Source organism: Callospermophilus lateralis, chromosome 2 (genome assembly GCF_048772815.1).
Source record: "Callospermophilus lateralis isolate mCalLat2 chromosome 2, mCalLat2.hap1, whole genome shotgun sequence".
Taxonomy (NCBI): Eukaryota; Metazoa; Chordata; class Mammalia; order Rodentia; family Sciuridae; genus Callospermophilus; species Callospermophilus lateralis.
The window spans coordinates 59,673,122-59,700,107 of NC_135306.1; the positions used below are offsets into that span (position 1 = coordinate 59,673,122).

At 35.8% G+C, this 26,986-nt stretch overlaps 1 protein-coding gene across 1 annotated transcript in view; it reads left to right on the forward strand.

Moving 5' to 3' along the window:
* Positions 1 to 26,986, forward strand: part of Ptprd (protein tyrosine phosphatase receptor type D) — a 382,192-nt gene that overhangs the window by 235,294 nt on the left and 119,912 nt on the right. The window contains exons 16-19 of the mRNA XM_076845982.2: positions 410 to 669; positions 12,649 to 12,739; positions 18,167 to 18,376; positions 23,577 to 23,737. Coding sequence (XP_076702097.1) covers positions 410 to 669; positions 12,649 to 12,739; positions 18,167 to 18,376; positions 23,577 to 23,737 — 722 coding nt within the window. The remainder of the gene's footprint in view (positions 1 to 409; positions 670 to 12,648; positions 12,740 to 18,166; positions 18,377 to 23,576; positions 23,738 to 26,986) is intronic.

The window sequence follows — 26,986 nt, forward strand, 5'->3', positions numbered from 1 at the left end:
ACTTGCTTGTGAAATAAAAAGTAGACAAACATTTGAGAAAGTGAAAATATATTTAGAAGAGGATTGAAACAATGAGGGAAAAAAATGATGTGGATAATACATGGAAAACCTAGAGCATTTCAGCACACATTCCATTATGATCACATATAGCTGACAGGTCAAATATTGAGAAGTTATTGCACATTTCTTTGCATATTTTTGATAGACTTAGAAACATTATATTGTTAGACAGTAAGAACTGACAGGAAAATTGATGCAGTCTCTAGAATTATGAATACTTATAGGCTTAGGAATTGCCCAGAATTAGAATTGATCTGGCACACATTTTCCAGAAGCAAGTGAATTTTTGGTTTAGAAAATACACTTTGCCTCTTGATAGCAAAACTTGTTTGATTGGTTGTCTCTTTAGATTCTTTATGACGATGGGAAAATGGTAGAAGAAGTGGATGGCCGAGCCACACAGAAGTTAATTGTCAACCTGAAGCCTGAGAAGTCATACTCCTTCGTGCTGACGAATCGTGGAAATAGCGCTGGTGGGCTGCAGCACAGGGTAACAGCGAAGACAGCACCAGATGTGCTCCGCACCAAGCCTGCCTTCATCGGCAAGACCAACCTGGATGGCATGATTACGGTACAATTGCCTGAAGTTCCTGCAAATGAAAATATAAAGTAAGTGGGTGGAAGGATGAGGATGAAGGAAATGCTGTAGGCCAATAAGAAAGTTAGATCTCAGTGTCATGGCGATTGCAAGAATATACTGGGGAACGTAGAGCAAAAGATTCTTCTATACACAGTCTCCAAGCTTACTAAATGGTGATCTGGTGTTTAACAAAGAATGTCATTAATTTAACACAGAATTGTTTTTTTTGTTGTTGTTGTTTGTTTGTTTGTGTGTTTGTTTTGGCATCAGGGATTGAACCTAGGGGCACTTAACCAATGAGCCACATCCTCAGCCCTTTTTTATCATTTTGAGACAGGGCTTACCAAGTTCCTTAGGGCCTAGCTAAATTGCTGAGGATGGCTTCGAACAGGGGATTCTCCTGCTTCAGCCTTTTGAGCCACTGAGGTTACAGGTGTGTGCCACCATGCCTGGCAATACTGAGCTATGTTCCAGGAACATCATTTAGAGGAGATATAAAGATAAACAGTACAGTCTTTCCATAAAGTAGTTTATGTCATAGTCTTATGCAATATGGCAAAGAGTTGACTAACTCTAATTTTTGACAAAATAATGTAATTATGAGGAAATCTTACAAATTACTGTAGGTTGAAAGAAACTTTGGGATCTTAGATAACCAAAAAAGTATTTGACACTGTTTTTTGTGGTAAAAAAGTAGGAAGAATTTCAAGGTGAAGTTCAAAATGACATTGGAAAACAAAACATATAAAATGCAAGTTATCTTCTTTGGATGGAACTTAATGTAAAAGCCAATGTACTTGAAGTAGAAAATTAAATCCAACCAATTAAGTTGTTTTTCTAAGAATATAGACCTAGTTGACTATATACCAATAGATGAAAATAGTATTGTCACTGAACTATGTTAAGTACAATTACTGTGATCAGCCCTGGAGATAAAGAAAATGTGATTCTGGTCTTCCAAAAATGTACCATGTCATGTTTCATGTAGATAAATAGACAAATCTAAGAAATGTCAGTGATAGAATTATGCTTTATCTTAAGAGCAGCTAACTCAGAGTGGGATGCATAAAATAAATTTCTGAGAATAGTCTTCAAGAGCAAATAGGAATGCAAAAAAAGTAAGGAAAAGAATGTTACATGCAAAGGGAACAGTGCATGCCAAGATCCATTAGTTAAAGGCAGCAAGTGATATTAGAAGGCTGGAGACTAAAATGCCTAGGCAAGATTAGAGGAAGACTGGGGAGGCATACAGGAGTCATTTCATGTCCAGAAGTTGGAGCTCTATTCTGTAGACCCTGGAAATCCATTAAAGATCTTTTTGTAGGAAAATACGATGGTACATTTGTATGATATCCATGTTTTTTTTTCCATTTTAGAAAATACTCTTTTGAATATTCTACTGCATGTTAGACACTGTGTTACCTGTTGGCATAAAAATAAGCTTTTTCTCATGCAATGAATTTGCTATGAAAGGTTTGAAGGTTGCACAGAAAGGCATTTGTACGTAGTTCCTGGACTGCTGCAATGGCTTGGAGCACCAGAGATAGTGGGAGAGGAAAAATCTTGTGAAGTCATCACATGCTTAATGGATTCTTGACAAATAATAAGATGATGGTGCACATAGGATACAGAGGCAGATGTGAAATGTACCAGAACAGAAATTCATCAGGAATTGTCAGGGGCTTTAATTATGAGATCAAGGTAGAGGAAAATGTGCTAGATGGCCCTGAGGTTGGAGTTGGAGGATAAATGAATGATGCTGCCATTCATCCTAAAGGATGAAAAAGCAAGAGGAAGTTAATTATGTGTGTATTTTGTATGAAGTATCCGTGAATATCTATTTGAAATTTGGGCTAAGAGAAGGTAACTAGGACTAATAATATAAATTTGGGAATTGCAAACAGAGAAACAAGGGTTTCATGGATGGAGACAGAATCACTGAGGCAATGTCAAAACAATATGTAGGAAATACGTACTAAAAGTAAAGACCTCAATTAGCAGTAAGAGGAAAGCCTGTAAATGACATAGACAAGGACTTCTTTCAAAATTAAAAGGAGAACTGAGCCAGGGCAGCATGGCAACAGCATTTTCTAGAAAATTTGAAAGTATAGTCAAGGATTCCCAAATCAAAACCTAAAGAAGATGACTGAAAATCAAATCCTGAAAAATATAGTCATAAACAAGAAGTTTAAATCTAGTGCCATTTAGGAATGAGTAATTTGGCCAGTTGAGACTCAGCCCAAATCAATCCTTCCTAGGTAAGCTTTCAATTAATGTTTATTTGATGAAATTAATTGGTAGATTCAACCAGGCAATAATTTCAGAAAAAAATTAATACTATATTTGTTGATAAATTTAGTCTCCATTTCTGTCCTCTGTCATTCAGAAAACTGAAAACAAGAAGTGGAATATCCTTGTAATTTTTATTCTAATAAAATTTAAGATGAGTGTGAGATTACATTTATCTATTTACTTGTTTATGTCTTGTGCAGAATATTTTCTTACTATTGACAAGTAGGAGATATTTATGTATTTTTAAAACCACTTTCTTGAAGCATAATTGATACATAAAAAGTTGAATAATTCATATTTAGGTCTCAATAGTGCTAGTAGTAAGTATTCACCTCTGAAACATCATCAAGGCCGCAGATAAGTGAAATATTTTTGATCATCTATTATAGTACCAGGCATTGTGTCAGGTGCTCAGTAGAGAGAAAGCTGTTTTTCTCATGCTCTAATACCATGTAGTTAATTTGGGAATTTGGACAAGAGTCAGTTGAAGCAGTCCTGTGGTAGAGATTAGATAGGTAAAGTAAGCCATGGGGGTGGGGGATGGGGTCTCAGAGAAAGTGACTGCCAAGCTGAGGCTTAAAGAATGACAAGAAGTCATTTGGGTCATCACAGTGGGAGTGGGGACACAACTGTTCAGACAGTGGACACAGTGGAGGTACAGAAGAGCCTCTTGCTTGTTCTGTACACATCTTGCCCGTCTGTTATGACTTTGCTGCTAGCATCCAACAAACTCATGTTCTGTATACACGGTTTCCAGCAGTATGTCTGGGAATGGAAAGTTGAGTGAGATAAAGCCCTGACTCACAGTGGAGAACAGATTCAGAGAACCGATAACGTAGCTGTAATGTGGGTACTTCCAGGTACTATAGAAACATAAATATTGAGTTTTAGCACAACATGGGTGTCAGGGAAGGCATGCTGGAGGAGCTAATATCTAATCTTGAGTCTTGAAGGATGAGAAAGATTGATGAAAGGTGAAAAAGTTGTAAACACTGAAAGAAGGGGAAAAGATATGGACTGTAAATTTAATCCATTAAAAAAGGCATGTCTATTCAGGAACACAGCAGATGCAAGATGAATATAGTATAGTGTATTCAACAACATTACTATTCATTTACTTTCCACAATTTTATTTATATAAAAAAATCACCTGTAGAGACTAATGACTCAAATTTCCTTGGTAAAGTGTGTTAGCCTTACTGGGAAATGGCATTTTCAGTCCATTGGTGGTAATCTTTAGTTTAATGTTCCAGTTTCTAAATGAGTAGAGAAAATTGCAAAATGTTTTCTATCCTGTTGTGTTTTTCTTTAGCTTGTTCAGTATCTCTGTTTATATACTTTTCCCCCTATATTTGAGATGGGAATCAGGGAAAAGGGATAAAATTTGGGTAACAAAGAGAAAAGACTAGTATGAAGTTGAAAAAAGAAAGCCAACTATCATGGGAAATAATTAAATTTTAGAAGTGAATTAAAGATTCTCAGAAATATATTCTAGCCTCCTGGGAAAACAAAGGGAAAAAAGTCCACTCTAAGAAAGTTCTTGAGTGAGGAAAAGCATCAGAACAAAGCCAAATCTGGTAGTAAGAATTTAAAACAAATTTTTAATAACATAAGTTTATGTTGATAATGTGTATAATTTGTTTGTTGGGTTTCTTAGTGGGGAAATAGCACAAAGTCACCCAGCCTTTCGCTGGTGGATTTATGTGGTATGGTCAGACATTACAAGAAGCTCTGCCATAAGTGCCATTTGCAGGAGTTGGCAAGTTTAGAAATTAGAAAAGATTTGTAGCTTTTTGTCCTGTATTCTGTGGGAGAAATGAGGGAAAGAAGCATATCTCATTTCCAGAACTGTGGGCAGGTTGCTAACTTATTTACATTAAAGCTAGCTGAGAAAAGACTTCCTATTTGTTTTCTAGAAAAATATATATATATGCAATTTTGGTGATTTAAGACTGTTCTGTTTACCAACAGAAACCCTGCTTTTCTCATTCCCAGCCAAGTTAATTGTTAGGTCTTAATTCTTGGCCCCCACGTCCTGACCACCTAAAAACAGATGGTTTCTTATAAATGTAATGAACACATAGCTCCTTGCTTCTGTGTTCCTTCACATGGGGTTCTCTTTGCTTGCCTGGAGTAAGGAACAGGGGAAGGCTCTTCCAGAGATAAGCTAAGTCCTTCTCAAACAACCGGAAGCATGCTACAGGTTCTGGAAGCAAAGATTCTGAGGTGCACCACTCCTTTTAATAGATTAAGGGACAGAATGACAATCAGAAACTGTAACAATGACACCACTCTTCAGAAGTTAATGCTAGTTACAGAGGGATGTTCAGTGATTTTATAGAGCAGAATATTCTTCTGGGTGGTTAGGGGGGAAAAAAGTGTGTGTGCACATTTTGTGTACACAAGATATATACATACACTGATGGTACTAAGAGAAAAAGCTATACCAGAAATTGCCCAATGTAAATTAATTTCATTACAACCATTTTATGCTTACAGAAAATGAAACTTAAGAGTATTTTATGACATTTTAAATTTCTTTGGTTTTGCTAATTTGGCTTTCATTTTATCTACTTTTTTATTTTTAAAAAGTATTTATGGAAGTATGGCTTGCAGTGTGACTCTCTAAAATTTATGTATCACTGTTAGCAATTTAATGAGAAATAATTCATCACATTTGTTCAAGTCGTGAAGTCTTAAGTTTATACAGTACTTTCCAGTTGATTGAAATTATTAGAAGGCTTCATTTAAGCCTCTGGATAATCCCATAAGGTATGTATACTTTCCATTTACACATTAATAAAGTGAGGCTGAGTGATGCTAAGTGTCCCGGCCAAGGTCATATAATTGATTTTAATGATTAATACCAATGGTGGCAGATGTCTACTAACTGCTAGTTGAAGGACATTACATTAACAAATGACAGTGTCTCAAGAAGAGGTTTTCTCATTTTATAGCTGAGGAAGTTAGTAGATAGATTGATCTGCTTCCGTCCACATATCAGAGCCAAAGAGGAAAGACTTGAATCCAGGTAGTCTCATTCCAGAGCTCACATTTTGAACCATAGATTTATTGGTTGGTTCTCTTCTAGACATTTCTCTTCTAGAATACTTTCTAACCAGGTAAGAAATTCCCAAGGTAGTAGGCATAAACAGGCCTTCCCAGGTAAACCTCAGAACCAGGAGTATGCACAGATCACAGGATGTTAGTAGTTATGAAGCAGTAATTCAGTAGAAGTTAGAGGAGAAGTAAAGAGGGAGGCGTCCCCTGGTCAGCATGTCACCCATTAATGAACAAATGAGGAAAGTGAAACTTCAGACAACTAAGTAACTTGCCCAACAACCCCCAAAGGAAAAGATTCAAAGCCTTAATTTAAACATAGAAACTGAGAGATCATTCAACCAGCTGTGGTTTTTCTATTGTAAATTAATTTGATTTAAACAATATATATTACCCAAATGACCATAGCAAAAGTTAAAAAATCAAAGTTATGCAAGGATTGACATTTATCATTAAACTCTTAAGACAGATTTTGACCTCCCAGTTAAATAGCAAGTTCGAGAATGCTAAGACCAATTGCTAATATGAAAAGCCTGGCTGAATTTGAAGTGGGACTCTGCAAAGACCAGAGCTTGCTTCTCATATAATTATATGGAGCTGGGCCCCTTGATGATAACATATTAAATGAAATTAGTAAAACTTTACTTAATATAATTAAAATTCTGAAGGTTAGATTTAACGTATCTAATTAAATCTAATATACTGGGAAAACACAGCTTACTTTGTAAGTAGTCATGGGCTTTCCAGATATATTGATTTTTGAGTTATTTATTTTTTTCTGTTAGTTTAATAGTTAAGGTCTGTGTTTAAAAAGGGATTTTGAGCCTAAACTCCAGACTTGAGAGAGACAAAGTAGAATGTAGAGTTTAACTTTACCCATACGTAAGCTGATCTAGCTCCAAAAGCAATTTACTTATTTATTTATTTATCTATATCTATCTATCTATCTATCTATTTATTTATTTATTTATTGTACTTCCAACCAGTTTTTTCAGCTCATCTGATTAGGTTGATATGAATCTGTAGGGCATTTAAACTCATTTCTCCTCTATCTGAATCACGTTATTTTCCTTAATGTCTAGTAAAGCTAGAAAAAAAAATGTCACTAGCAGGCTGCTAAATAAAGAAATTTTTGCAGTATGGAGTTATAGTTTACATAAACCATATCTGAGCATGTTGTTGCTGCGTTGGAGAAAAGCTAGATGAGATTGAGGGTTGGAAATTCTGGTGGACAAGAAGGGCCCACACACAATTTTGACTACTAGATTTAAGAGAGACCTAGGTCCCTGAGAATCAACCCATCCCATCCACTTCCATTTTTCAGTGGGGGAAAAAAATCAGTGATAAAATTGTAATAAAACAAAGTTTGAAAAGATTATGTGCGCATCTGCTTTAGTAGTAATATTTTCCTAAATATGTAAACATATCTTAAAGTAAAAGAAAATTATAGAAATATAATGGGGTAATTGATTTTATCAGAGTCAGGGAAGGTTGCACTTAGGAAACTAAGTGAGTTGATATTCAAAGGAAGAGAGGAGTTAACTTGGTGGAAGTGAAAGAAGGTTCTAGGCTAATAGGACAGAATGATGAGAGGTTTGATTTCAGAATTGACCAAGATCAATTCAAAATACTGAAAGCCAATCAAGATACAGCTGTGTGGAGAGATGGATTCAGGTAAGAGCCTGTAGGGACTTATAATTCCTTGTGGTCTTTATCCTTAGAGAAATGAGACTTCATTGAAATGCCTTAAAAAATGGAAATGGCACAATCAATATGGTATTGTGAAATGAAAATTTCGGAGACTAGACTAGAAAAACTAAAGTGAATGGAGAAAGTCAGACTATTGTATAGCCATGAGAAATGGAATGAGACAAAAAAAGATAGCAGTAGACATGGACACAGGTCTAGAGTTTTGAAGTAGGAGTACTTGATGATAGATTGGGTATGAGAGAGGAAGAGAATAAAAGCATATTTTCAGTGGAAACACCTAGGTTATTGACATGTGTGCTATAATAGATATGGTTTAATATTAGAGAAAGATTTATTTTGAAAGGTGTATTGTTCATTTCATTTTAATCACAGTGAAGTTGAGGTACTTTGCACTTAGAAATGAAAACGTAAATTTGAATTTTGATAAATCTTTGGAATTCACAGGAGAACTCTGAGCTGAAGATATGAATCTGTTAAACATTTGCATATAGCTGATAACCTATGCCATGAATTGGATTGAGTTCTCCTAGGACAAAAACAGCATGAAGAGAAGTCTTTGGCCAGAGCCTGGAGGGACTTCATCATTTAATTGCTGGATAGCACATAATAGATTCTGTTAAGGAAGTAGAATTAATATAGGAAAAGATAATGTAGAAAATAGTTACATAACAAAGAAAGAGGTGAGAATGTTTCATGGAAGATCTTACCAAAATGGTAAGATTCTGCTAAGAGATGATTTAAGAAGAGGATCAAAACTCTCCTTCCCTTGTCACAGATTGAGGTCCTTGAGTTCCCCATTGATGGCAGTGCTGAGGCAGGAAGATAGCAAAGTCCACTAAGATGTGAGTGGAAGAGAAGGAAATGGAGAGCGTGGAGAACAAGCAGCTACTTGCAGAATTGTGTCTGTTAAGTACTAGTAGGGACAGGTAGATGACTAGAGTAGGGTGTAATTTGGTTTGTTTTTTTAAGTGGCGGATATCTGTGAATGGCTGAAGTCTGATGGCTAGGGTCCAGGGGGAGGAAGTTGAGACAGATGACAGAGAAAGTGGTATGGGGCCTAGTTAACTTTCTAAGAAAGTCAGAGAATGGGAATCAATTTAAATAGTTGTTGGCTATAATACAATTTACCCTTACACTGTACCTAAAGGAAAGATTATAGTAGAATTAGGCTTGTAGTTTGATAGACTGATGAGAGAATTATTGTCAGACTATTTATATTTTCTTTGTAAGTAAAAGCCAAGAACATCATTTTGTGGGGAGATATGAACATCCAAGTTTGAGTAGTGGAGAGCACTTGAAAAAGTCATTGTGGAGAATGGAAGGACTTGGTAAAGGGAGAAGCTGACTTTGTGCATTTGCCAGGCACTGTTGAGGGCCTGTTGGGATTTGCTGATCACGGATTTGTGGCTTTGTCCTGCCCTGTGCCCTGTTTCTCTAGATGTATTCAGCTCTCTAAGCTCAAGCACAGAGTCGAGAGTCTATCATAAATTGCATGGGAGAGGTACACTTTGGAAAGGAAGAATTGAAAGATGTAAGAGGTAGGGTGGTATGTGAGCCAACCCTATGAAGATTGAAATCACCCAGGACAATGGCAGAATTTTGGAGGAAGGTAGACTTTGAACCTCACCTAAACAAACAAACTAACAAAAAACTTCTGTGAAAAGAGATGCTAGAGAAGTTGATATATGGCAAAAATCAGTCTGAGAAGAGAGTCATATAGATGAATTGCATGAACTTCAAAAGAGAAGCTGGCTGTTTAATTTTTTAGCAAGAGGGTAGAGGGAAAATACCTTAAGAAGCCACAAGAAGCCAAGAAAACAAACAAACCCCAAATCTTGATTCTTAGATTCCTGGAGAGGGGAGAGGGATAAATTAACAGCTACCACAGGAGAAGACTTCAAGAGAAGCAGCACCCTTCGGGGAAAGCCAGGGTGCAGGTTAGGCAAAGACATGGATGTTTGCAAAGTGTGAGTTGCAGAGAACACAGTTGTGTATTTAGACTGAGGTGATACTTTCTATAATCTGAAATTCCAAATTGCCAACACCCCATTTTTCTCAGTGTGCAAGAGTGGCTTGGAAGCAAGCTCTACTTAGACTGCCCTAGACCTAGACGCATGGTTTAGAGAGCAGTAGAGATAGAGGTTATGGATATCTGACCACACTGATAATTAATTGCTGTGGGAGAGGCTGTTCAATTCTTATCTCAGCCACGAGTGAAATGAATAGTTGGGGAGTGTTGCTGAAGAAAGAGTGCATCCTTTTTTTCCCCGTGAACAAGAATGACAACTCAGTGTATGAAAGCAGAAGAAAAATTAATAGAATTCATCAGCTTAACTTTGATTTATATGATTCTGAAAGCAGACAGTGGGCGCTCTCTGATAATGTGCAGCATCATTACTTAGGGAGAAGAGAAGCTCTCCTGACTTTGTGCAGTTGGTAGGAAAAGCAAGAGGTTCCTTGACAAGTGTGTTTATCAAGTACATCTGCAGTGTTATTTTGTACGCTCAGTTGCAGCCTCTGTCATTCTTCTCCATGCTCATTTAACATGATGGACTTGTTTGGCAAATCCTTCAGGTAGTGGGAGGACAGGATGAAGAGGAGGCTTGATCTGGATCATAAAATAAAAGATATTGGCCTCTCTCACACTCTCCAACTCTTCTTCCTCCTCACCCTCCTTGATCATCATGATTATTTGTAGTAAAGAAAATGAATGGCTAGGTGATGTACTTGTGTTCATCTGTTCATGAGTTGTTCACAGCACCATGGAGAAAGGTTTCTGGTATAATTGACTGATTTGACTTGAATTCTTGATTAGGGGGAACAAGTTTAACAAGTTATTTTGCCTCCATCTCACGGAATTTCATCCGTGCTAGTGAATGGGACAGCTCAGATGTGTCTCTTCCACTGTGATGTCAGCCTCGCCCATAACAGCTGGCGTCTGTTTGGTGCTGTTGGCTACACACACTGTGCTCAATGCTTCAGGTTTGTTTATTTTATTTCCCTACACTCACAGCCTAGTATTGTACACTTCCATTTTTCAGAATATACAGTTGAGATTCAGGAATGCTAAACAAGCAACCTAAGATTATCCGGCATATCAGTAGTGGAGCCTAAAGTCTGAGCCAGCTATATCTACAAGTGCCATATTCTTCACAAGAACACTCTAGAGTAGCACTTATCAGCAAGCATTGTGTGAGATCCCTGTGAAATTTTAAATTTTCTAATAGTTGCAAAGAGAGTAAGCAAAAAGAAGTTGGTAAAATTAATTTTAATAACATTTTATGTAACCCCAATATAGAGTATTATCACTAGTTCAACCTATGATTGCCATTATAAAAATGTCACTGATATTTAAAAAAAAATATATTTGTAGTTGTCAATGTACCTGCATTTTATTTATTTATATGTGGTGGTGAGAATCAAATCCAGTGCCTCAAACATGTCAGGCAAGTGCTCTGCCACTGAGCCACGACCCCTGCCCCTGTCAATGATATTTTACATTCCTTTTTTTTCTTACTAACACTTCAAAATCCAGTGTGTCTTTTACAACTAGGGTGCATCTCAGTTCTGGGGAGCCACATTTGAATAGGTTGGTGGCCACAGGGACCTGAGATTACTGTATTGGTCAGCTCAGCTCTAGACTAGTATTCACAGGAACAGCTCAATAGTGCTGAAGTTTTGCTGAGTTTATTGAGAATTTGGGATGAGTTAAAAGAGGCCTTCCTGTGGCTGCTACTGTTCTCTTCGATTCCATGCAGCTCAGGGTTGGTAGTGCCCTTTCCCTCTTTGCTTTGTCCCCTGTGATAACCTTCTCTTCTCAAAGGTATGTGACTGTCTTCTGTTGAATGTGTGTGTTTTCACTTTCCCAATAAATCTACATCAACTTTGTGGAGTTCTCCAGAAACGTGTTATAATGCATGGAGTGAGTGTAAAAAAGAGATCATTGAAAAAGTTTAAATCCCCTTACTATCTCTTTTTCTGGATCTTTTTGTTTGTGACCAGCTCTTACAGCCTTAGAGTCGATGTCTAGACTGTACTCAAGGGACTGTGCTATAGGAAGGCAAAACAAGTGTATGCATTTAATATAATACCTGAAAAGTAGGAAGTGATCAATGTGTTAGTAGGTATTATCTACTATGTTCCAAATCCATATGTAGTTATGCAAGTCCCTAATCACGAATGCAAGGGAAGGATATATTCTCTAGTAACTTGACTAGTGACCTATATCTGTTTTTTAACAGGTGGCTTTATACAACACTTAAATTTTAGTTGACCATTTTCAGTGTGAGGTCTCAGTTACATTTGTCTTTTCTTATAGATATCATTATGTTGAGACCTAATTTGAAGGCCTTTACATAGAAATCTTCAAAATTCTGCAGTCTTTAGTTTTATAGTTTGATAGGCAAAATAAGAGATTTTGCATTTTACTTTCTTTTCAGATGAGTAAGTTTTATTTTTAATTTTTGTATCCAAACAAAAAGTATTTTTGGTTTGTATAAACAAAATGATAGATATCTGCGGAACCCAAGAGTAATTTTCTTTATATACCACCCCCTTTTAAAAATATCCTGTTACAAGTTGATGTCATAAAAAATATTTGTTTAGCAGCTTGTGGTGGTAGATTTCAATATACCAGCCTTGTATGTGTCCAGCACCAGGGTCCTAACAACAAGTGCCTGTTCTGTTTATGATACCTAATAAAGAGTAGTCAACCATGGTGATATTGCCATACAAGATCATTGAAGTCACACATAAATGTCTATCCATGTTGTTTTTAAAATTGAACAACAGGTGGTTATTTGTCATTGATGTAAGAAATGGACAAGTCACTTCATATCCATAATTTGCCTTCATTCTCAATCACTGGTCTGTGGAAGATTGAAGGGCACATCTATTTTCTCTTCCCTCTGAACTAATCTTATTTTTGTCCGTCTATTTCTTTGCAGAGGTTACTACATAATAATTGTGCCTTTGAAGAAATCTCGTGGGAAATTTATCAAGCCATGGGAGAGTCCAGATGAAATGGAATTAGATGAGGTAACTACATCTTCGTTGGCTGTGTTTTTCATTACTTATTTAAATATCCTCTCTTCCCTATGGAGGTTTTCAGCATCTAATCAAGGTGCTGGCTTCTGCACATCTGGCTGGTCGGGTGGCTCAATGCTCTGATCATATTATACTCTAGGGATCCCAACAAAGATCCTTTGGCTTTAATTAAAAGACATTAAACTGCAATAAAGCTTACAACCTGTCTAATCTTTGTTGGCCTTAATATTTTGCCCCTTGTAAAACATAATGTAGAAGTGGGGAAGGTGAATAAATTGTCAACAAAGACTTAATGACCATTGATATGAATTTCAAGGGCCATCATTCGACAGTTGCTAAGACCCTTACAAATGCTAAATTGTACTTTAGCAGCAGAGTTCATTTGACCTAATATGTGGTCTTGACCAGTTTCTTAAAGAATTCTACTGATTAGTTAATGCTTGCCTTATTCTGTATTCTATAGGTTTTTCAGAATCAAAAGTACATGTAACTGCAAAGGAAAATGAAACAAATGACAAAATTTTGAGCAAAGAAGAAAATGTAAAACAAAATACGGCAATAATTAAGTAGTATGACTTTAATTTCTAAAATCTAAAAATAGGTGCATTTTAATTGATAATTCTTTTTTAAAAATAACATTAAAAAATTTAATACGTAATGTGAAATAGAAGAGTTATTTATGACATATTTTATTTGCATGAGAAAACTACAAACCTGGGTATTGGGCCACATCCCCAGAGGGCCACTGAAAGTTAATGACTAGGATTCATATTTGAAATATAGGAGAGACTTTGTTATTTTAATGAAATGCTGTTTTGAATAAGTTCATAAGGCAAATACCCAGATGCCCTTTTGGGAAATAGAAGATTTTAATTTATTGGGTTTATTTACAACATAGGCCACATCTTAGAGCACAGCCTGTTATTTCTAGGTATTCTCTCTATGTCAAATTAGTACAAATGCAGCAAGGAAAATATTAAATTCCTTACCTGTATTACTGGAAGGTGATTTTTTTTCAAACATTTCTACAGAAAGGAGACTTTGATTTGACAAAAAGGGACTGTTAGCATTCTCTGGCAGATGTGTATCACCTCTAGAAGTGGGGACTCATCAACATCCACTTTGAGTTAAATTTGATCAAGTTCAGAAGGTGAGATTAGTTCAAGGTTAGGTTGATGCTTTTGTGTCATGTAGTGATTAGATGTCATGGGGGGTATAAAACAAGGAATCATTTCAATAATACTCTGAAGTAATTTAGGTAAGTTATCAAGTTAATTTTTTCTATTAATACTAAAGAAATAAAATTATTGTTGTATGATAGTGGAGGAGGAGTAATCCTTCATCTGAAGATGCAAAATGATCAGTTAGCTTTTTGTAAGGATTCCAAAGCCAGACAGGATATTACTTGCAACTGACTAATAAGATAATCCTGGGAAATAATTTACGATCTTATTAGGGTTTTTTTCTGAATTCCAGGATTGTTACCATCACATTTTAGTTGGAATTGCAAAGGCAACTTGTAGATCCTGTGAATCTCTATACATACATATATATATTTAAGTTTTTAAGGTATTGAGATCTAAGGCAAATGATATCAAATACTTTTAAATAATAAGCTTGCCTTAGAAGTGAAGCCATTTGATAATAAGTAATAGAAAGTGAATCTCTTTTACAGCCAGTTTTTAACCTCTAAAATGCACAGCAACATTAATGGATTAAAGTATAGAGCTATGTGACATTGAACTTTCTTGCAATTAAATTCTACAGGTCTGCGCTGCTGGTTCCCTTAACAAAGGGTCATTTTAATCATCCTGTAGGTTGTGGTGCATTAATCTGTATAATAGCTTGATAGAGAACATTTTATTAATTCAAAATTTTTGGGTCAGGATGGGTTGTTTCCCACTTTTCTTACTGATATAATTGAGACCACATTGTAGAATTAATGGTGGAAGAAATAAGATATGCATTGACTGGAAAATGAAAATTATTTCTGATAAAAGAACTAAAGCCCTTGATATATCTCTGGAATTACCTCCAATACATCTTGTAACTATTGTGGAGGGGAACAAATGAAAGTAGGCAATGGCCTCACTTTCTGCTTACTCATCCAGTTTCTGATTCCTGCAGACAGGATTTTCCCACCCTATCATGGATAATAAAAGCATTGTAGTAATTTTATCTATAGCTTGGTACTGCCAAGTTTGACAAAGCGGTATTCCTCTCTTAAATGTATTTGACCAAGTAATTTTTCAGAAAGGCCTATAATTCAAATTGTTGGAACCATATCATCGAATAGAATGGTGGCCTAAGGGGATTTCCACATGTATGCCTCACATTGGGGCCCATAAAAAATTGAAAGAGGCTTTCTAAACAGAGTTACTCTAAAAATTATCTTCTGAGCTCTTTTATTCTTTGTCTGGAGATGCTCTTCACATGATAAATTCATAGACCGGAACTCCTGTTCTCAAGGTCAGACTGGGCAGAACCGACATTGATAGTTGAAATGAATTTTGGGCAGAATGACTCCCAAAATGTTAGTTATATTTAATTCAGAGCAGGTCACCTAATATATCATAAGCTTTTCGTTGCACTGTACTTCAAAGGCTTGTCGTAAAATATCACGGTCTTTTGTGATTGTAACCAGCATACTGTCTAACTTTGGTGTCATCTGAGCTCACTTGAGCCATTTAGAGTATAACATAGGAAGCTTTCTACAGAGCTTAGAGCAACCTACAGGGCCAGGGTGATGTTCCATTAGGTCCAATGCATTAATGAATGACACCAAAATATCAAAAATTTTATTCTGAGGCACTTTCTCTACATCTTCAAAATAAACCCTAGCAAAAGGTTCTTATGGGAATGACAATGATATGGATGAATTATGACAGCTGCCTTCATCTGAAATATGAATAAAATCAAGGTAGGGTTTGATCAGTGAAGTAGAAGAAAGGACGCAGTCACATAAACAACTGATGGTAAATGTTTTTGATTTACCAACTCGAAGATGCTGTTCAGCTCATCTGCAGTGCATTTGTCCTCAAAGCAATGGCTGTCATCATTTGCTGCACAGCGACAATAACCTTTCTAATGACTTTCCAAGTATAATATTATGTTGAATATTTGACAACAGATTTTTTTTTAAATTAGCATGTTAAAAGAATCCAGAGAAAGGAAATAACACGTCCATCTGTGTTAATGAAAGCAAGTGCACAAAAACAATGTGTCTAAGTACAGACCAAGTGAAAACAATTTAGGTGATCAGAGCTTAAACATAGCATTTGATTTCTTGATTTGGGGCAACCACAAAGTAAAAATAAGGTTGGAAAAAATCTTTTAGGAGTAATTTTATTCCATTCATTGAAATTTTCTATTATGCCCCAGTTTCCTCATCTATAGGTGGGGATGATTGTAACCTACCTCAGATGGTTATTCTACAGAGTAAATGAACTTTAATGTATCTTTGAGCTTATAGAACAGTGCCTGGTGTCCAGAAAATTCTTAGTGATAGCTATTATCATGATTAAAAACAAACCTACATTTCACAACAGAACTTAAAGATAGTATTAAATTTTTGCCATTGCTTTTTTACTGACCAATTGGTGCATAATTGATCAATTTCTCTGAATTTATCATCAGATGGTTCACATTTGCTAAACAGATCATGTCTAGTTTACTATACTTTGCATACAGCTCACATTTCACATAATCTTAATTGCATCAATAAATTCAAATTTAATAGAAAATTTTAGAACATTATAAATTAGATACTATTGACAAATAACATGGGCACAAATTTTCTATATAATGAAAAGACTGTTTTCTCCATTTTGAGGGTATAATTTTGAATCAGCTGAGCCCATTTGCAAGTCTGAGTGTAGAAGAAACTATAGAACATCAGATTCCTACTGGATAGATTCAGTGTTTTTCATAGATAAAGTCTGAGGCCTTTATCAGCACCAAATCCTGACCTTAATTATGGCAACATCTCCTTATACTAAGTAGTTGTCACTATTTTGGTTTTTAACCATATCCTATTCATTTATAAAATGAAGAGCTATAAATACTTTTCTTACAAAGTTTCCATAAATACTTTAATTTTGTCCATCAAGATAAGGACAGGGTTTGCCCTCAGGTGCATAATCTTTTTCCAGTTTGTCCTCAGATATATTGTATTTTCTGCATAGGTAATGAAAAAAAAATTCTCTTCAGTAAACCTTTAAAAAATTGTTGCTTGTCTCAAAAAGCATTCCAGACTGAAACAGACCTATTCTCTGTTAAACTTGATGAAATACTGTGTAGAGGAAGAAGCTAATGATAGCTTTGATATCATTTTGAAATCAGTTGTCATATCATTAATGTGATTTTTCTCCTAATAAAGGGGCAATGCAAAACAACAGGTTATTTAAAAATAAATTCTTTCTTTTAGGTACTCATGAGGGATCTTAATGTATATATATATGTGTTTGCTTTCTTCAACATAATATTGAAATTGATTTCTATTCACCCTGTCTATGTTACCAATAAACTCCCCAGAGAACTGGATTCTATTAAAAAAAAAAATGAGTTCCATGACAAAATGTGATGAATTGCACCCAAATTAATCAAGGAGGCAAATTAAGTCATGAACAATTAAGTGAAGGGCTGGGGATGTGGCTCAAGCGGTAGCGCACTCACCAGGCATGCGTGCAGCCTGGGTTCAATTCTCAGCACCACATACCAACAAAGATGTTGTGTCCGCCGAGAACTAAAAAATAAATATTAAAAAAAAAAATTCTCTCTCTCTCTCTCTCTCTCTCTCTCTCTCTCTCTCTCTCTAAAAAAAACATTTAAGTGAATAACAATGTCCCTTTTAATATATATATAAATTCAGAATTTATTTATATTACAAACATATGTTATAAATTTAAAAGTTAATAAATATTGCTTCTGTTTCTTTGAGGGAATTTACATCATATAAATGATCTCATAATTGAAAATTAAATTCTCCAAAAATGTGGTAATACTTAGACTTTTTAGATGACTTTATCTGAGGTTACTCCTTGTTTAATAAATCTCCTACAAAACAAGGCTTTTATGAATCAAGCTGCCGTTTCTCCTTAGACAAGTTATGATGCAGTATTGCCCTTTGAGAGAATTTCATTAGTGTAGGAAATGATATGAGCTACCAGTAAAGATCTAATTGCCCTGTGTTTATAGCCTGGCCCTTGCAAGAGGAGTCCAATATCTTATTTAACAGGAAGACAAGCATTTGAAGTATCGAGAGAACTGAGATTTAGTGATGCTGGCATTGCTACATGAAATGTGAACAAATTGAATTTGGGTTGTTCCCAGTACTGAATTAATTTCTCCCATTTAACTATCAGTATGTGGGTTATTGTTGTTTACAGTTCTTTTTCTGTTTCTCATTTCTTCTTTAAGCTGCTTAAGGAGATATCTAGGAAACGCAGAAGCATCCGTTACGGGAGAGAAGTTGAATTAAAGCCATATATTGCCGCTCACTTTGATGTCCTTCCCACTGAGTTCACCCTGGGGGATGACAAACATTATGGCGGATTTACAAACAAGCAGCTTCAAAGTGGTCAAGAATATGTCTTCTTCGTGTTAGCAGTGATGGAGCATGCAGAGTCTGTAAGTTCATTATCATGACATCTATTTGCTGGGGTACTTTTACACAGTTGGGCCAGTCGTTATTTGGGGCCATGTAGGTACATCCATCCTAATTATTTCTCTTGAGCTGTCATTAACTGAAGTGTAAGAACAGCCTGCCTGCCCTTCTAGTACACTGAATGGGATTGCAGTGCAAATAAGCTGTCTCTGATGACAGGGAGTTTAGGTGAGCTTCATTTATGTGAAGTAGGAGAATGACAAGACATGGATTTCCAGACCTGTCAACTAACACATGTGTCCTAGTGTTACATCCATTGCTTACAATCTTCCTCCCTCAACTACGTAGAGTAGTATTAAAAAAAAAAAAATACTCTTCTCATCTGACATAATACCTGGCAGATATTAGACCCTGTGATTTCAGTAAGAACTAATAAATTCTAATTCTACATAATATATTTCCAAATATTTGAAAACATTGACTTTGGTAATGGTCGCATTTATTCTCCTATAAAACTGCCAGTGAGGCCCCAGTACCTCTGGCCAGCTTCCCCGAAGATCTGTCTAGGAAGAGGCAAGCACAACCAGTTTCTTTAATTATAGCACTTTACAAGTGACTTTGTCAGTGAAAAGCCAAGAAAGTTTGAAAATAATTCAATAAAAGGGAGAATTCCTAAGGTACTCTAAATAATGAGTTGTCTTCTTTTATGTAATTTATCTTGCTCTTATGTCGTTTTATGCTTCAGTTGCTTTGAACATTAAAAAAAAAAAAATGGAGAGAAACTGTAGATGGGAAGGGGGGTGGGTTTTGAAGTGGCGGTTCACATTAACATTTAACATACATATTGCAGACTGGATCTTTCTAATCAGGGCCCGAGTCTGACAGGCGTGGCAACTCCATTGAGCCAGTCAATTTCTGCATGTAAGAAGCCCTCAGTGTATCAAAGGTTTCTCCACATCAGGTGTTAGCGCGTACAGTGGGGCCTCTCTTCAAACGACTGAAGGAATTCCCCCGTGGAAAGTCAAAACACAAAGGCAGCCTGGTTTACCTTTGTACGCAAAATGTCATTTCAAAAACGATGTGACGGCCTTCCTGGAATTTTAATGTACAGATACGCTTTCTCTTTCCAGTTGAAGTTTTTAAGGCAGAACATCAAGGGAAATGGGAGGTTGGAAATCATCTTTCTCTTTAAAAAGAGAAAAATAAGACTTACGTACTTGAGAGGAATTTTCTTTAAATAGCTCTATGAACCTTTCAGAAAGCACTTTCAGAACAGGGAGGTAGATCAGAGAACCCAACAAAGAAGAGAAAGCTCATCTGATCATACAAACAAAACGGACTGCACGCTCTCTCACTCTGGCTCTTGATGTCTCCCCAACCCTTTCCCCCTGTTTAAGTGGGTCACCAATGCTGATGTGTCTACTAATTCCCTTACTGTGTCATCTCAGTTTTTATTAATTGTAGAATTAAGATCTTTTCCCCAAAATTTATCTTATTCCTTTTCTCCACCATATTTCTTTTTTATTTGTTCGAATGAGTTATACATGACAGAATGCATTTTGACACATTGTACTCAAATGGAGCATAACTTCTCATTCCTCTAGCTATATGTACATGGTGCTGATTCACACCAGTAGTGTAATCATACATGTAATAGGGTAATAATGTCTGTCTCATTCTATTGTCCTTTCCATCTCTTTCACCCTGACACCCCCAACTTACTCCCCTCTACACATTCCAAAGTTCCTTTATTCTTCCCTACCACCCCCCACTATGGATCACCATCCACTTATCAGAGAAAACATTCATCACTTGGTTTTGGGGGATTGGTTTATTTCATTTACTATGATATTCTCTGGTTGCATCTATTTACCTGCAAATGCCATAGTTTCATTCTTTTTTTATGGCTGAGTAATATTCCATTGTGAATATACACCACATTTTCTTTATCCATTCATCAGCTGAAGGGCATCTAGGTTGGTTCTTGATATTGCTCTCCACGAAAACAGTGTTTTCCCTATGGTTCCTAGGTGTTCAGCCAGCATTTACTTTATAGATGAGAATTGTATCCAAGTAGTATCATGTGTGCAGTGAAGTCATTATTTTTTAAGCTTCAGATTTCTGAGACTGTCTGTTAGTAATGTGCATAACCACTCCAAGAGTGGGTTGGCAATTTTCAGAGACAAAACATTTCTCTTCCTAGTAAGGACAGGTGCTTTTCCCCAATCCTTTGCCTCATATTAAAAAAAAAAAAATACCAGAGAACTATTTTTGAGTAGTATAAAGTTAAAACTATTATTGCCACCCACTGAACACATTTTATTTTTCATGAGACTAGTATAATTTTATGGCTTTACTTTCTTTTTGTTATAACATGACTGTGTTTCCTGATTGGGGTTGGAAATCTATGTGCTTTGAGAAGAACTTTGCTTAGAGTTCCATCTTGATTGACCTAGATTATTATCTCAAAGGCTCTGGGAAAGAATTTTAAGTCAACACGTTTTGCTTCTACAGACACTTTGAGTGTGACCTACAAATGGAGTAGGCGACTGCATAAACAATCACACTTATATAAAGAATCATGTTTCTTGAATATTATAGTCTCTCTGCCAAGTCCTTTGTGTAAATCCTTATACCACATATCTTTATTCCACCTACCCTCCTTCCCTTACATTTATTTGAGTTCTTTCTGAGCAGGTTGTAAATGTATCCTGAGTTTTCATCATCTTTTGATGCATTAAAAAAATCTAGAAATTGAGGCAATCCCTTTCCTGAGTAAGTGAAGAAAATGGAGTAAAATCAAGATCTCAGTGTGGCATGTGTTGTCCTAACATGTCTGCTGAGCTCATTATACTAAATTGCAGAATATATACCTGAAATGGGGTTTTTAAAAGATGAAGGTTAAAAATCAAGTATATTTACTGATCATAAAGGAGCATATACACTCATATCTTTGACAATCACAGCCATTTGAATTGGAGCTTTTTTATTTAGCAAAGATTTGTTGAGATCCCACCAACTGCAGAGCTCTGTGCTAGCCATTTTAAGCATCATACATGTATAGGGTAATAATGATTTATATACACAAACAGTATATAAATATAGTATATAAATCTCTCTTTTGGGAATTTTTGTTTTCATTAGAAGAAGTGAAGGGTGTATCCAAATTTTAAAAAGAGTTTGGTGATCAGCTTGTTATTTTTACATGTAATTTTTGGAATGACAGATTTCTTCCAATTAAGGGGGCAGTATTCAAGTGGCACCTTAGTTGGATTTTAGGAGTTAAATGTTGCGGAACTTGTGGAGGGTTAAAGAACAAGAATAGAGCATTTGGGGAGTAGTAGCTCAAACTGATGGACTATGTTAGATGTGCTGCAACAATTTAAAACAAAGGCCTTTGAGGGCCATGCTAAGGTATGTAGGTTTTATCTAGTAGTAACCAATTGCTTTATCTATTTGTCTTGAAGGTTTTATGTGGTTTCGGGCAGTAACTCTGACAGCAGTAATGAGTATTAGAAAAAAGGGAGACATTTTTGGTGTGGTTAGGAGAACATGAATGAGGTCCTAAAGAAAGATGGTGTCCATGAGGCTGCAAAAAGGACAGATGGACCTGAGGGTCACTGATAGATAATGTCAGTAGTCTCTATTCAGAGATGCTGACAGTATAAGAGAAATTGGGGAATTGGGAGAAAGTTCTGTCTCGGAAGAAGTGAAATCATGCAGGCAATTCCTCATTTGAGCATGCATGTGGAGACAATTGGAAATGAGGGTCTGAGACTTACCAGAGTTCCTGAGTTTAGTAACTCTAGTAAAGAAGTAATCTGAACAGAGGAGGCTGGTAGTAAACACTGGGGGATGATCTGAACATGCTAGGGTGGTGGAGAACAGAGCCCAAGAATGCATGCCCACAGAACAGGGGCAGTTAACTCAATCGGGCTTGAGCAGTTGGAAAGATTAGGGATTTAAGAAAAGTCAGAGCAGGAGCTTTTAAAAAGTCCTGGTCAATTGTAGCAAATCTGAAAAGGCATAAGAATGGAATGAAGAGAATTAGATTTGGAAATAAGTAATACAACCAATAGTCACGTTTAGGCAAGAAGAGATAAGAAGCAGGGCAGTCAGTGGGGTTGGGTTGGAAAGGCTGGGAAGGAAAAGGAAAGGGACAGTATGAAGGGACAGAGTCAAGAGAATGCTTGTCTAAAATCAGGCTAAAATGGGACAGAATATAATGGAATGTTGTAGAAAGTTCACAAATTTTCAGTTCACTCCTTCACCAAGTAACTATTTTTTAAATTATATTTATTATCAATTGTGTGTTAAAAACAAGCATACCAAGAAGTGACTAATAAAATTAATTAGGGACTACTAAACCCTTTCAAGTTATAAAAATTCCCTGTTAAGAAAGCTGTCATCAGCTATGTACATCTTGCACCAATGATTTGGGTACTGGATTTCTTTTTTTTGGACTTGATTTGTCCATCATTTGGTCTAACAACATATAGCACTAGAAGCACTGATATAATTAAATACTTGACAAAGTTCTGACTTATTTTTCTGTATATGTACCTTTTAACTGTGACCTTTTTGGTTGCTATAGAATGAGTATTTCATATTGAATATACTTGAGACTGGCAGAGTTGACAATTTCAGATGTTTTTGGATTTGGGGATATTTATACCAACTTCACTGTGTTATCCAAATATCTAAAGTACCTAATCCAAAAATGTGAAATTTCTCAGAAAGTTTTGGATTTGAGGATTTTGAATTAGGGATACTTACCTTGTCACTCCTTGAGGCTAGAACTCTCTCTCGGTTTTCACATAGCTTCTCACACATTGGCACAATGTAAAAGTTCACTGGACATGTTGGGACTGGTTAATCATTGGTATTTATGGTTCATTAAATTATTTAATATTCTGTATGTAGATCCCACTGAGAAGCACCAACGAAGTAATTTATACCACAAAAGTGATTTTGTTGTAAGATTTCACTCTGTTAGGAAACTGATCACGCAAGACTGTCAGTTTCTCCTTCATCTTTCTTCTCCCTTCTCTTTTCTCCTTCATTTGATTAATTTCATCCTGTATTTGATTTCAGTTGCTTGATCCATTTGTCATAAAATCCATGATGTCCTAAATTTGGGGCCGGGGGGAAATCCTTCTAATGCAAAATAACAGTCCAGAAAGACCCTATTTGATAACTAAAACAGACTCTGTTTTTCCTCAGAAGATGTATGCAACCAGCCCCTACTCGGACCCTGTTGTGTCGATGGATCTGGATCCACAGCCCATCACAGATGAAGAAGAAGGCTTGATCTGGGTCGTAGGTCCTGTCCTTGCAGTAGTCTTTATCATCTGCATTGTCATTGCTATTCTTCTTTATAAAAGGTAGGTTTGCTCAATATTTCTGTTGCAACTTTCAGGGCTGCCTAATTTTGAGGACTTGATCATTGTTCTGTGGTCACCATGGGGTTGATTTTAGTAGGAATATTTTAATGCAACCCTATGATTGCTGGGGAAACGTTTCCATCAGAGGCAGAACAAAACATAAAGACTGAACTATTTCGAATGGTGTTCAATTTGTGGTCCGTACCTTTGCTGTCCTCTAGGAATGTATCCCAGCCTGAATTTTCTGCACTGCCTTATTTAGAATGAGCAACTTTTCTGATATTTTAGATATTAGTACATTCGCTGCAGACTATTCCATGCAAGTTCTCATTTGTTTGTTTTAGGTGGTTAATTATTCAATGTTGACATATTTTTCAAACACTATTACAATTTTGCACATTTGTATCCATTTCATAAGTGTAATTTGCTAGGTGTTGAAAGATTTTTTCTGTAGCTGTTTTTCAAGATTTGGCAAAAGTAGCTAACAATGAAGGATTAAAAAAAAGAGAGAGAATACATTCTCTCTTACTTTTATTCTATTATTCCACTTATTTTTTAAGTTATCATTTGTGGCCGAGAACTGGGCGTGAGAAGGTATCATTTTCCTACTTTAACAAGTACAACCTCAGTCCTTACTCTCCTGAATATCAACCGTCAATAAGGGTACGGATAATTCATATCTTCCCAATTTTTTCTGATCTTCCACTCTTTTTCAATTTTATTTTTGCCTATATTTTATATAAGCCAGATCCCTGCCCTCCCCCCCCCAGTTTACTTCCCAGACTTTTGTATAAAGCACATTGCAATTCCTTCCCTAAACCTTCTCTTACTCAAAATTACAATATTATGAATATATAATCCTAATTACAGTAAGATATAGTCAATGTTTAAATATATCAAAGTAGATTCTACCATCATGTATAACTAAAAAGAACAAATAACAATTAAAAAAATAAGCAATTCAATGTAATATATTTTCTAAAACATTTAGAATGACTGAATTCTGAATCATCTCCCGTTATATCAATTTTTTCTTTCAATCCAAATTTTATTTTCATATGATTTTAACCTTTCTTCCCATTTTCCTTTGTGGCGTGCCATGTTTTGGAATGCCTTTGCGAAGGTGATCCCCTCCTTATATTCTGAATGACTTCTCTCTCCCTATCATTCTCAAAATGAGAGTGTTCTCATTTGATACTTGCTCTATCTGATTATTGCCTCTAATTCTTTTTCCTACCCACATAGCTACCATTTTGGTGTTTATGTGACTTATTTCTATCTCTGTACCCTTATTCTTATGTTCCTATAATGGGCTGATTTTTTTTTTTTAAATAACCTCTCATTTTGACTCCTTAGAAACTCTTCAAGATACTTCTTTTTTGGAAAAATTTCTCTATGAGGCTGTGTTTCATTTTTTTGATTTGTTTTGTTTTTTGTTCTAAAACAGAGGTTTGGAAAAATGACAAATGAAAAAAAGTTTATCACCATAACCCATAAAATTGCCCATCTTACTTTAGAGCTAGAAAGAAGAGCAGGGGTGGGGGGAATCCATCACTATTTTTTTTTCTCCCTGATCACTGCCATCATTCAATTATCCATATCCTGAAATTGCTGAGAAAGCTAGTGGTTGAAGGCAAAAATGTCCTTTCAGCTGCTGGCTTGAATCTTTCCATCCCAGCCCATGTCTTGTTAGTGTGTATCTCACGGAGCCTGTCATATTTTATCACCTCACTCCTGTATAAGATAAGGGCAGGAAGCAAGAGCTACCAACATGCCTCAGAATAATCATGAAACATGTCCAAGTCCAAGAAGCTGGTGCCCTTTCCTGTTTATGTGCTGCAGGAATTACTAGAAGAGAGAAAAAAAATCTTAAAACAGCAAAAGTAAAATTCTACTTCAATTCTCATTTTTTTCTGGTAAATATTTGTTCAAATGGTCACATCATACTATGGGTGATCAGAAAGCAAGTGCCTGTTAATAATTGCATTTCTAGACCATATCAGATAATGTTTTTTGATTATTCAAAATAAACAGAATGCATGCCCATTTATCAACTTGTGTTTCATTATGACATACTTAAGTCATACCATTAACAGATATCTGTGTGGCATTTGTGAATCAGTTGTTTAAATGGGAAGAAATAGAGGTTTTATACCCTGATAGTTTTTAAGATTTATAATTAAGTTTTCCTTTGTTCATCTGCATGTGTTTGGAAAAAAACTACTCAGTAATAATTTTTCCTAATCCTTCAAAAAGAGGCATCATATTTAAAGGCTTTAAGACTCTGTTAAGAGTTGCATTTTAGTGTGTGCAAATGTAAGCATCGTCTAATGCAATTGTTGGAAAATGCACACATCCTCGAATGCTAAGTATATTTAGCCAACCATCTGAAGGCCCATGAAGCGTTTCTGAAATAGAAATGCTTGCTTCAGCAGTAAAGAACATTCCTGACTTGAAATTCAAGTAGACCCAACAATGTCCTTCTTGATTATCATGAGGCAGTTCAAGAGGAAATCTTCTGTACCCAGTGAATAGTTCTTTTATAGCATGTGTTTCGAACAGAGTTAATTATATAATAAATACTTCATTTCCTCTTTTTAGGTGCCTTTTAGTTTATACACAGGTCATTGATAATGGCTCAGAATTGAAAGTATCTTTATTGTTATTACTATAATTATTGATAAATTATTATTTTCCTCTATGCAACTGATGCTTTATGAAAAGAATGAGCATAAAATAGTGTTGATTCACATTGTCTTAGTAATCCCCATTATTAAATGCACCTATTTACAAGATAATTGCATTAGTAATAGGCCTGTGGCTATGAATAGTTTACTTGATATTTTCTATAAAGAAGTATATTTTACACAGTTGTCTGAGAAGGATTTGAGACTTACTAATTATATTAATATGGAAGTAGCTCACTCTTTACCTTTCATTCTGTTAATTTGATTTTGTTTTTATTCTAGTAATTTGTTCATAGATAACAACAAAACTGTCAGTGAAACTTTGTAAGGGCACTAAAATACCTTCTGAAGGATCAGAAAATTAAAATATGTTTATCAGGTTTTTGGTGCTACAAATTTTTTGTATTGGGTTTTTTTTTCTTTTTAATTTTGTGCTTCATATTCAATATGGACAGTGACTTAAAATGTACTTTTCAGAGGTTAAGATGGTAGGAAGGTTTAGAAAAACACTGAACAACAGAGACCTGTGTTCAAATCTCAGTTCTGGCCACACAGGGTAGAA